The following is a 13562-nucleotide window of genomic DNA, read 5'->3' on the forward strand; positions in this document are numbered from 1 at the left end:
GTTCCTGTTGCTGTGTATCCATTATTATAATTATCTATTTTGCGATAATGACCACTGATCTAATCGACTGAGTCATATTCTTTTAGCGAAGAAATTGTAATCAGTATGATTAGCAGCTAAGGAAATGACTGATAGCAAATCAGGAGGGTCCGGAGAGCGTTAGATGTTTCCAAATTCTTGATAGTCTAGAATGGGTACTAGAAAAAGCTATATTTAAAATGAAAAATTTTTAAGTGTCAACAAATTTATATTTCGAGTATAGGTTATGCATTATTATATTCATCTATCTTGTGCAAGAACACTTAGCAGCGTTATATTATATTATCTTTCGTAAATTTGTTTCTTTTTTAAAGCATTATATGGGCGTAATGTCGTTGAATAAATAAGTATTAAAAATCATAAAGTTGTTTAAAAGTGGTGAGAGTAGCCTGTACAGGATGGGACCAATAGCGCTGCATAAGGGTTTGTAATGCCCTGAGTAGTTGGCCAACGCGAGTGGCCTTCGTGGCTCCAATGAAGCCTTGGTAGGTTCCAGCCGAGAATAGAACACGCTCTCTTCACTGATGTAACTCTCCTTTCAAAAGTTAAAAAAATCCAGAGAATATATCTCTGTATATATTTGGTATGCCGATGCGATAGCTATATCAGTCGAAAAATGTTGGTTTGGTTTTTAGTTGTATCTACATGTTTATCCTCTGCGCTGTTGCCAGATGTGATGGGCTACTTCCTCTTCTTTAGGGACCTGCCCCTGCAAAAAAAGAACAAGTCCAATGGCTTCTCTGATAAAGGAACAGGGTAGGCTGCTTTTACAAAATTTATTCTTATGTTGTATCAGCCCTGATTTATTCAATTTTCTATCTCTTGTCTTCGAATTAATTTGCGATAAATTGCATTTATTGTGTCACTAACTAAATAAAATATATTTTATGTTAAATATATTAAATAAAATACAGCATTAACAAAAGATAAGTAAAATGTTCTTAATGTTTTTGAAACCTAAAATTCTGATACTTTCCTAATAAATTATTAATCAAGAATTGTAGTGTTCTGGCCGTTAGCATAAACTCATATTTTTAAAACGTATCCAAAAATTTATCTTTAGATATTTCTGTAATTTCAGAAAAAAAAACCTTCATTAAAAAAAAAAATAATAATCTAAAGTTGAAATTTTTAAGGTTTCCCCAAGCTTTAAGGCCTCAAAATAGGTAGTATTGGTACATACATAAATCATAAGTACCCTGTATTAAAAATAAGTTGATTTTTAAAGATGTTATGAATGAATGTTATTATTCTATAAAATCTGCTTCGTATTAAGTTCTTGTGATAATAAAAAAAAATAATGAAGTGTTATATAAAAAAATTTTATTTTTTATCATACCTACTGACCTAATATTTAACAGCTAATTTTTGATAATAATGCATATTTGTTTCGAAAATGTACTTCGTATTTTTTTTTTATATTTGTGTTGTCGACGTTTATTATAGAAGAACCCTCAAGGGATTTCATCTTATTTTCATTATTTATAGCTATTATACACATTTCTCCTTTGAACAAGATAGCAAGTTTAATCTACTTGTTAAAAAAAAGTGTAGTTTTCGGTCTAATTTCGAATATCCCCGTGTGCCCAATCAAATCTTTGTTGGTTCTTGACTATTCAAGGTAACAGTGTCAAATAGGTAGGAATTAGGATAAATATTTGGCATGCAAATCGCAAATTTTAGATCTTCCATTAAAAAAAAAATCTCTTAAAAGGCAATGATAAGAATTCTTGAGATGAGTTTCTCTTATGGATCTGATATCTCAAGATTGTACCGATAGCCATCCATGTTCTGATTTCCCTGGGTCCCTTTTAGGTATGGAAGTGGTGGAACGTAGCGGGATGTTCTCATTCAACCGCCTGTAGGAAAGTGACTACACGGTACGCTGGAAGTTGTCAGACAGAATGTTGTACTGATCAAACATATTCTAAACTATATTTTAAATTATTTTTAAACTTTTACTTTAAAAGCCCCTTGCGACTTCACTCCTTTATAATTATCATTTCAATAGTTAACATAATTATACCTGTAAATATACCTTGGTTACCTACTTGCCACATACTGTTCACATAAAAAAAAAACCTTAAGAAATACTTCAATCAAGTCTGAAGATTGAGAATGTGTGATTTTAAGTACCTTAGCCTTAATAATGGACAAAATAGAGTGAATACAATTGTTGAAGGTTATGGTGAAGGAAGCTATAAACGTTTCTTATTCTTTAAGTAAATATTTTCTTTCCTTAACCTCATAAATAAATATTATTAGTCCTTCAGAAGAGCTCTTGTAGCTTTTCTAACAGGCTCTCAATGCTCAGGAAAAAAAAACTCTTGAAGCACATTTCGAGTTAAATTTAAAATAGTCAACCAACGTCAACCGGTTTAAGTTTCATTCGGTAATAAATGATTATACGTCGAAAGAAGGAGGAATTTCGGAACGCTAATAAATTATTAATTGGTTTTACCATTGAGGAACCAACTTAAAATCAGGTTGGTAATTTCATAACCATTTTGGTAGCTGACTCACCATCCATAATTACGTTCCTTAAAATGACGTCACTGGGTAGGCCCAGCCTCTTTGTAGTTTGTGCGTTATCTTTTCATGACGCATCCAATAATTCTTTGGGAAAAAATAGTTTGGTTCATCATTCATAAACCATATCATAAGAGAGTTCTTATAGATCTATATTGGTATTCAAGAACCATTTTAACTAATCGAGTATTTTCGGATTTTTTAATCCTATTCTTGTATAGTTGAATTAGAATATCATGTTCCTAACAACCAGTTGTTATTATTACCATAACATTGAAATTTTGAAAGAAATATTATTTGCATTTTAGTTGATTAGGTTGCCTAAATAGATGAATGTTACTAGAATTCAAGGCTGACCACCCCATCTCCCTAAAACATTAACAGGTACCTCATATAGTGCCTACTCCTTCATACCCTTTATTGCATTTTGTTAATGTAAGATTTCTGTTAGCATCGAATTTCCTTGGCTAGTTTTCCTTTCTATAAAAGTGTGAAGAAAACAACACATATACTTAAAATTGAATTATTTTATTCAACATAATCAAATTAATTTATTTCAAACCCTTTAAGAATATAGTATATTTATTCACTAACACCATTGTTAGCATAAAATAATAATTTATTTTGTTTCAGGAGGTGAGCAACTTAAAACGAAGGCAAGGAGCTATTATTGAAAGCATGCATCATCATGGTAAAGGTGTTTACTCTGGTACTTTTTCAGGTAAGTACTTATTGAATGTTATATGTGGTTAAATATAAAATTAATTATTGACTGCATCTCTTATAATCTGAAATAAAAAAATTGATAGAGGGATTATATTAGATTCTTCAATTTAATATAAATTTAACCTTTAATAGGGTAATATAAATTAACAAGTCTTAGATTTGAAATAACTTTGATGACTACAATTAAATATTTACATGTTGCTTATTACCAAAAATATATTAATAAAATTATCCTAACATAACCATTAAGTCATAAATCGATTCATACTATTTACTATTAGTTGATTTAAGTAGAAGCAAAGTATTTATATTTTATATTTATTTCAGGTACCCTCAATCCAGCTCTCCAAGACAGGTTCGGTCGTCCAAAGAGAGATATATCAACTATAATACACATTTTAAATGACCTTTTATGCGCTACTCCTCAGTACCGAGCTGCAGCAGCTCAAGAACAGGCTAGCAAACCCCAGCCACAACCATCTACATCATCTTCAACTAATAGTTGGTTTATTTTTTTATTTAACATTGTACCGTATAGCCCTTATTGTAATACAGTGTCTATTAAAGCTATGTTCTTCGTTACCATACCTGTTTTTTTTACTTGCATACTAAGAGAGTGCTGAGGACTATCTACAAAAAGGTCCATTTTATAATATTTAAAATTTAAAATTATTGGAAATAATACACTAATTATATAGTTGTTTTAACCTAATCTGAGGACTTTATGAAGGGGCTTGATGCAATTTTTATAATTTCTTGCCATTACAATTTGTATTTTAACTGTGATATTTCTTTTTTCTTTTAATTTATCGTGTTATTGATTTGTTTTAAATATTTACAAACAGGTTCATTAATATTACATTCAGATTATAATTGCAAAAAGTAATATAAAGTCTATTCATCTTTAAAAAAAAATACGATACATACAATAAAATATATTAATTAGTAAATTAAGTAAATCATCATAGTAAAATTTTAATTTTTAAGTGCAAACCTGAACTTATTTTCTTATATAAATAATGATCATCCATTTTATTATTCATAATGGAAAGAGCCATGGGTTAAAATTAATAATTAAAATTGTTTTCCAAATAGGTAGTAATGGATGAGAATATTAAAACAAAGTTATCTGTGTGCCTAGTTCATATTAGTTTAATTTTTACCTGGGACAGCAAATATTTATTTTTTTTGATTGTCACGGTACAGAACATTCATTCTTACCCTAGTTAGAAAAAGGATGAAGCTCTAGGTAGTCTTCTGGACATTGTTAAAGGGACCAAGTGGTCCGCTTATCATCACACTTGTTCAGCTTTCCATAATGGCCCATCTTATATTAGTTTTTATTAATTATTCTATTTGCTATGTATAATTCCATTATTATGTTCATGTTTTACTCAAGTATTATTTTAATCTATAGATGAGGTGACCCGCGTAGTTGAAAAATCCTCAGCTGAAAGTGATGAAAATCGAGCTACCCGAGGAAAGATGGAGAGGCTGAGACTCGTTCTAGGTCAACGAAGGGAAAGGAGAAGGGCAATGAGATCTCAGCCCTATCCTACGGGTCACGATCATGTCACAGCATAACGTGTAAGTAAACAAGCTTATTTATTCCGTCACTCAGATTATATATTGCTTTTGTATCAAGGCAATCATTTATATCAATTAAGGTATACAGCTATTCCAAAAAAAAAATCAAATTAGGTTTCTTATCTGTTTTTATCCCTTTAAATTTACTGTTTATTCAATGTTATGCGTGTGAAAAAATTTTCAAACCCTCAAACTGTAATTCCTTGGAAGATCATTGATTGACCATGTATGTTGATAAAATGAAGATGTTCTAGGTCAGGTCGTAACAACTCAAATTTTGGAACTTCCTTGGATTTATTTTTTAAGTGCTGTAATAAATGTATTCCATTGTAGATAGCAACACCACATACATTTTTCTCTTTTATATGATTTTTATTTAGTTCGAGAAAAAATGTTCCTTGATAATTAACAAATTGTTGACTTGCTTTGTATCCAGTTGTTCTGCTATTCATGATGTTTTAGAATAGTATCTTATCATCAATTTTCAATTTGTATTGAGTTTTCTGCCTACTTACTAATTCTCTTGATATCTCCTGTTAGCAATGTATAAAAAGAGTATTAAATGATTGTTTCCAATTCCCTTGTATGGAAGTTATAAATTTATTATTTTTTTATTTATTTTTCTACTGCAGTCTTCAAGTTCAAAGCAGTGAAATTTTCTCCAATTTTATTAAATTTGTCATTGCACCTAATTTAATACTTCGTAATAATCGTAAAAAATAGTAGTCTGGAAGGTTCAATTCAAGGAATCGAAACATAATCACTCTGTTAAGCCTATGATGTAATTTGAACCCAGAATTCAGGTGAAGATTTGGACATTATTAAATTTACATGATTGATCTAATCTAATGGATGTTGCTCTGCCATTAGATCAAGATCTAATATAGTTAATTATATAATTAACTATAGTTAATTTCAAGAAATTAATACCAATAATAGGTTATACCAATTTCTTTCCATTTAATAATGTGAATGAAGTTCTCACTAAAATTGTTCTAACCTTAATTTAGTAAAACGTTTCGGGAATAAGAAAAAAAGTCTTATCTTTAACAAAATTAATATATTTTCACTTTTGGTACATGAGATGAATGTTCATATGCACCGAAGCTGAAAAATGATATTGTGTTCAAGGTTAAGATATTTTGATAAGTTTGAATAAATTTTATTTAGAACCTTTTTAGGAGAACCCTTTAATCGACTATACCAGAAATAAAGAAACCATGGGATATAATAAAGCCAAATTAAAATAAGGATCTAATAAAGCCAAATCTAGTTATACAGAGTTTTTGTATTGAATCTCTTTAATCTTATCCATTGGACTTCTACCATCATCAATTGTTTTATATGCTATTGAAATAAATTCTGTAGTTTTTTTAATCTACTAAATTAAGGCTATGCTATATCAAATGTGCCATTTTGAAGTACAAACTTTTTTCTAGTGTTTTCTTATTATTTCCATACTCCAAATTCATTTATTAATTTAAAATAAATATTAAAATTTCTATGGGTTTATTTAATAGTCAAATAATTTTATTGAAATGAGAAAAATTCTATTTGGTCTTTATAAATATTGCAAAGTTTTTTATATTTCTCAAATGCTTAAACTCATGTCATCAAAAAATTTTATATTGTGACTTTCATTAGTATCCCGTATGAAGTTGAGAGAAAGATAGAGAAAATTATGCAGAAATCTGGTTTATAGTTAAACCAGTTTTAGTATCAATACAAGTTTTTTTTTTTTTTTAAAACAAATGTATAAGCAACCTTCATTGGTCTTATGGATAATCGGACTTCAGATCTTTATAAATCTTAATATTTATTTAAAATGTTCATATTAATTTGTTCTTTTGAATTCTTAATTATTCGATCTCATTTGATTATTTTGAAACATTAATATGATGAAAAATATTTTGTTATAATTTACCTAGGAATTTTGTTACAGAATTTCAAGAAAAAAGAGCCTTACAGACAAGAGCTGAGATGAGGACGAAAAACTGCCATTGTAAATAAAGCCCTCATCATTTAGATACATCATTCCTCATACCTGATAGGCTATAGTGATAAAAATTGCTTTTTACCCCAGATTTAATTTTTTTTTTTTTTAAGTTTTGTTCTTAATTTTTCATTTTTTATGTGAAGATGAATTGAAGAATGATTATTAAATATGATACGTCGAGAGGATATGAAAAATACATATTTTTTTTTGCCTTTTGTAATTAAATATTAACTTTTGTTTGTGTAAATATATGTCATGTGGGTGTACAATACTTTTTTTATGTATAATAGATGAATGCGCTTTACAAATGCGTTTTCCCAAAATGTTTATCAATAAGAATTACGGGTTTGTCCAATGCGAAGGGCAGACTCACCCTGAAATATTGGGTTACTGTTAATATGTATATGTATTAAGTATTCTAAATTAGTGCACACTATTCTTTAAAGTACATTGAACCTCGACTGAGGAAATGAATTGTATTTAGGGTATTAAGAAATTTATTTAGAAACTCTTCTTTTTATTGCTATGTATAAATATTAGTCAAGTTTTTCCTGTAGTTAGCCTTTAGTAAGATGTAGATTTATACTCGAGATTATGCTATAAAGAAGAGTATTACCAGAGTCAAATGTAAGACTTCTGATAAGAATTTCCATGTGTTATATTAAGACTACAATTTTTAATGGAACACATTTTATGTATTAAGTTGCAATGAAGATGTTAATAAATTATTCCAGTATATACTCTTCTTACACTTTGTTTTCATTGATTGGAACTTGAAGGAGATCCAATTCTTCATCTTTACCATACAAGAAATGCTACTTACTTTTTATCATTTAAAGGCTAAAAATTTCTTTTATAATTTTTTCTGTTATTTTTTTTTTATTATATATATTCATGAAAATAAAAGTGCATTTTATTGTTTTCATTTTTTTTTTTTTATTATTTTTTTTTTTAAAGGAAATTGAACTATATTATTAAGCTTTAACTTTGTGAGACAAAATAAAATATTTACTGACTGAAACGTGGAAAAATTCTATACTTCTTTAGTAATTATCATAATAATTTTAAAGGAAAATGTCCGGTTACCTACCAATAATTCTTACAATACTTTCATCATTGGTTTTCCCTACCACTTATAAGCAGTAAACAATTGTATTAACATAAAATTCAAAGAGATATGTTTCAGATCTATAACATATTCGCTAGTCTTTAAAAGCTGTGTTTAGTTGTAACCAATTATTGACTCAATGCTTCTATCATGCTCATTTACAACCTTTTGGTGGTGGCAGAACACTTGTGAGAGTAGTAAGAAAATGACAAAACATAGCCACTATAAAGTGACGATACTACTAAAGTGATTTGTACATTCAAGCACCATCTATCTAAGGAAAAGTGTTACCGCACAATGAACAACATACACAAATATATTCGACATCAAATCAATCTGCTTCACAAAAAAACATAGTTAAAACTCAGTTTTTATTGCCATTATAACAATTTCTTTGTTAATGATAAACATGTAAAATTATAACCACAACTACTAAGAACTGCCTGTCTCAATCTGCTTCACAAAAAAAAATTAATAAATAGTAAAAGCTAATTTTTAATTGCCATTATAACAATTTCTTTGTTAATAAAAACATGTAAAATTATAACTACAACTACTAAGAACTGCCTATTTATTGCAGATTAAATTAGTGTGGAGTGGATGATAAGATTTTTGAAAAAGTACCGGAATATATTTATCTGTGGAATTTAATACAATAAAACATACATACTTTGATGGTTAAAATAGAATTGTTCCAAAAGCAGTTCTATTATCATCTTATTCTTAAAGATCTTTTCTTGAGACATTAACACTGTTATGCCCAATGATAACGCAGAATCTTCAATAATGTGAAAATGGAAATTTATTTATGGTTTAAACCAAGTCTGACTGGCTCGCTATTCAAAAGTAAAATAGAATGTAATAGATATATAGACTGCCCATTACACCGCTCTGCTCTGGCCCAACCTTCCTCTATTTACTACATGCCGTCTAATAACTAATAGAGTGGAGCAGTCAAGTAGGCACCATAATAAGTTAATGTTTATTAACTGTAAAATAGAATTTATTTTATGTCCTAGGGTTCATTTAACGCTTTTAATTCTATTCATTTTAAAGTGTATAATAAACATTGAGGAGTATCATAATTAATTCAATAATAATAAATATTATTTAAGGTTTAATAATTATTAAATTGTTGATAGATGTTATATGCTATTCATCTTCAATTACCTGATTTCTGAATAACTTAGTTTATTTCAGCATAAATTAACTCCCAACTGATTAAGTTATTTCTTTTTAAATTTAAAGGGGACCAGCTCTTTGATTTTTCGAAGACCAATGCGTATTGCTTTCCTGAGAACAAAGCAAATTCTATGGGTTGTGACTCATATTCTATGCATATAACATAATATATTTTGTCAGGGCCATAGCTTGGGGTCGGTGAGATGGGCCCCACCAAGGGTGCAAATACAAATAGGGCAGAAAAAAACATTTTTATTTTCAAATTGAGGATTAGCTTTTATTTGAATTTTACATAAATTCTAAAAAATTGTTCAGACTCCCTGGTATTACTGGACGTAGATTATTTTCAAACTTTCCAAGGATACAGAAGGTCCTTGCTATGGCTCTTTATTTTGTTAGTGTATAAAAGTGAAAATTAAAATTTTAACTGACCTTGCAAAGTGGGACGAAACGTTGGTTAACAATAAATAGTTTTCTTTTATTATTTTGATACCTTTATTGACCACCACCCAGACTATCTTCTTCCAAACTACTTCATACAGTCAACTATCTTCTTACAATAAAATTGAAACATTTGATTTTTGTTTTGTTTATAAGCCATGTAGTATGCCCAACTTATGTACTTTGCCCCAAAACTAGTTTTATGAAAATGTTAGGAATACTCGAGATATTTGAAAATTAAGGAATACCTATTTAATCTCTTAATACATTATTTTGTGGAACACCTGGAAGAGGGTTTGTGGACAATAGTTGAAAAGTACTCTTCTACTAAGTAATGTTTTCAAGTGATATTATTGGCTCAATCAGAATTGCCTGCTGAGAGGTAGTAGTTTGTGTCTTTTATTATTATTTTTTTGTTTTCAATTAACTAATACTTAATATATCGATGGTCGTTTACAATAAAGTTATAAAAAATAATATTCAGAGGCAGCTAAAAACTTCGCTTTTATGTGTTTTAAAATTTAAATTTAGCATAAGCCAAATCAGATTTTGAAGGATATTTGTCCATCAGAAAAACTCTTAATTTTCTTAAGTAGCTCTAGTGAAGTTGGATGCCTTGACTCAAATAACTCATCTCTTATAGGTTCAATACAGTTTAAAGTCTGGGTGTGTTGTTTTAGGTGATTTTTCTGTTTTTAAATCTATCCCCTTTGTTTTGATTATTCATAGCATACTCATTTATCATAGTTGTTTAAATAATTAACTTTATTAATGCTTAATAAAAAATATGACTGTTGTTAATGTACACTCAGCATTTTCTAAACATACAAAGAAAATACTAACACTGTGTTTGTTGGTGTTTTTTTTTGTAAAGGGATCAGTTTTTGAAACATATTACTAGCCAAGTTTTCAATGAACCAGGTTTACACATGCTTATACAGTTTTTTCTGGCTTTTACACTTTTGTATTGCATTGAGAACGAAACAAGCTGATAGAAAGAATGTCCAACTTATTTTGTATAAAATATGGCTTGGCCATTTTTGTTACTGAGGTACTCCTATATTGATTCAGAGATCAAGAAACTCTGGCTTTCTATGTTAAACTATATTGGTTTGTTTGATTCCTGGTTTGGCACACTAAATTTTGTCAGGAAAATAGTAGACTCAGAATAGAAACCATGATTGGCTTGACATTTCTTTGATCTTCTCAGCCCTAAAATAAGAATTCTGTAAAATTAAAATGAAAGAAATTCTTTCAAAAAATTATAACAAAAATTTTGTGATCTTTGTGTGTCAGTGATGAAATTTGTACAAAATTTGTCTGTGTCCACTGTACCTATCTCATTCTAAGGATAATTGGTTAGTAATAAATATTATTTTATGAATTTCATAATCTATTTTTGTTAATTAGCATAAAACATTGGTGTGAATTATAAAATAAATAAAAAAATTACAGAACTAACAATTATATTTCTTCTTCAATACTTATGCTTTAACAGTGTAAAAATACCCAAAACTAAAAACACAATCTTTTAATTTTGAAAGACAATCTTCAAGATGTTTTAGTATTCTTCACTCATTATTCCTTTCCTTCTCCCTAATGTTATTGATCGGTCATTTCTAAGTTTTTCAAATTTATTTAGTTTTAGATATTCTTCCACAAATACATCAATTCCTTAAAAATTAAATTGTTCTCAAATATTTTTAGGCACTCACATACTTATGTTGAAATGTTCCTAAAAAATTAATTTAAAAATTTGGTTATCCTATAACTTCAAATGAATAAATGATTTTCATTCTATTGGCTTGATATTAAAGTATAACTTCTAACATTTTATTTGTAATTAATTTAATTATTTATCATTTTCTTTTTCATTTATACCTGGCCTATGGTGAATGGAAGGGTGTTCAAAATCCTGGCAAAGATGATCTACCAAGATTGATGGAATAGAAGGATTTTTCATGGTTTCTATGATTGCCTCTTGTTTGAGCTGCAGTGAATGAAGTCAAGAGAAGGCCACAATATCTTGAACAATTTGAATCAAATTTTTATATTTTTTTAGATTTCGAAAATCTTGACTAATTATCATTTTTATAAAGTTTGATATTTATGGATTTTGTAGTAGTTGTTAAATCAGTGATGATTTGTTTTGTATATGATTTTTGATTAAGTTTTTGTATTCTATTAACTCATGGCTGTGTATTTGATTGAGAATTTGTTAAGATTAATGATTAATTGAAGATTGTATGTAATGAAGTGATTAATTTAAGTATTAATATTGTTAATATACTTATTAATACATAAAAACTATGATATTGATTTCTTTTTTTAATGAAAAAATTATTCCTAGAAAACAAGTTTATTTGTATTTTACAAGAAGTTCTGGATTGTAGTCAAGAATAACACTCAATAATAATAAAAATTATTTATTGAATACCAAATTTCAAGCCTGATCAATATTCTATAACAAACAAGCTATGAAAATATAGTTGAAGAATGACATGAGTAGAGAGAGTAAAAAATACCAGAAGTAATAAGAAAAATGATGTCATGAAAGTGATAAATTATATAAATCTAAATGAATTAAATAGTAATAACGTAGAAGTATTAAGATGACAGAAATATACTTTGCTCATACATATCATAATCTCTTATTTATATTTATATAAATTTATTACAAATTTTATCTCTATTATCACTTTTATTGTTTGCATATATATACACACACACACATATATATATTTTATTTATTTGTACATATATCTCATGTACCTCTGTGTCATGTCATATACTTATACTTCTACTTTATTTTAACCTTTTATTTGTAGCACTGAAGAAGGAGAGTGATGTGGGCTAAAACATTGTTATTCTCAACCTCTTCTAGATCCTTAATACTCTCATGTAAATCTGATATTTCTATTTTGTATAAAATTTATGTTTACAGTTCATTTAATAATTCCTCAACTTTTATTAACTGTTTAACTAGTTCCACAAGAGTAGAGATAATATGATAATACATGGAAATCACTTCAAATAAAAATTTTAGGGTCCACTAAAACCTAAAAACGTATTTTTTTTAAAACATGTTCTAAAGCTATGCTAGGTTAAAGCTTTTTCAGCTACTTGTTTATTATCATAATCAAACTTTACATAAATATTCTCTTTTATACATTTTATTTGGTTAATTAAATTAAATTGTATTAAATATTTTCAATGTAAAATTATTCCCAACAACTTCTAAGTTTATTCATAAAAATTTCAAATTCTAATATTTTTTTGATTTAATTAAAAATTATCCTATGAATTTTTCAAGATTTGTTTCTTTAATTTTTCAAAAAATCAGAAATTTTTTTGAAATGATTTTTGTGACAAAACTCTAAAAATTGTATTACAAACTATATTTTCTGTAAACTATTTGAAAATTACTGTGAGCTTGTATGATTGCACATCGATTTAAGGTTTTCCATACTGAATTATAACCTAAGATATTCCAGGTATCGTAAGTTATGTGAACAGGAATTTAGCAAAAATTGTATTTTTACTGGTCTTTGTTTAATACAAATTCTGGGATATGATTTGATTTGGTTACGTTACCACTTCCTAATACTTCAAAATAACATTATTTTTTTTATTACACTTCTTTTTCTATCTTGAGTTATTTATTATCTATGGAGAGACACCTCAGAGTAATGACACCAGTCTTCTTGGTTCTTGTTTTATTTACCATGCTACACTAAAATAATTTAGATTACTGAAAAATCAAGCCGTATTCCAAAGAACAGGATTCGTATTAAAAGAAGGCCAGTAAAAAGACAATTTTTGCTAAACTACTTCCACTCTTCCTACTCTTTTATCCTTGGATATTCTTGTTATTGTTGGAGGATCTTTTAAAAGTGAAGGGAAAGACTTGATCTATTTGAATGGACATCAAGAGACACTACCCATGGCTAGTGC

At 28.1% G+C, this 13562-nt stretch overlaps 1 protein-coding gene across 2 annotated transcripts in view; it reads left to right on the forward strand.

The window, feature by feature from the left end:
- LOC106689879 (midnolin-B) overlaps window positions 1-7802 on the forward strand; it is a gene marked incomplete at its 5' end in the record, with an annotated part of 77056 nt that extends 69254 nt beyond the window's left edge. For both annotated transcript variants that reach the window (XM_067046677.1, XM_067046678.1), the window contains 4 exon segments: window positions 3202-3289; window positions 3622-3795; window positions 4712-4881; window positions 6824-7802. In XM_067046677.1, the coding sequence (XP_066902778.1) occupies window positions 3202-3289; window positions 3622-3795; window positions 4712-4878 (429 nt within the window).
- Window positions 7803-13562: the final 5760 nt, after the last annotated feature.

Source organism: Halyomorpha halys, unplaced genomic scaffold (assembly GCF_000696795.3).
Source record: "Halyomorpha halys isolate HHAL.00 unplaced genomic scaffold, Hhal_1.1 Scaffold1505.1, whole genome shotgun sequence".
Classification (NCBI taxonomy): domain Eukaryota; kingdom Metazoa; phylum Arthropoda; class Insecta; order Hemiptera; family Pentatomidae; genus Halyomorpha; species Halyomorpha halys.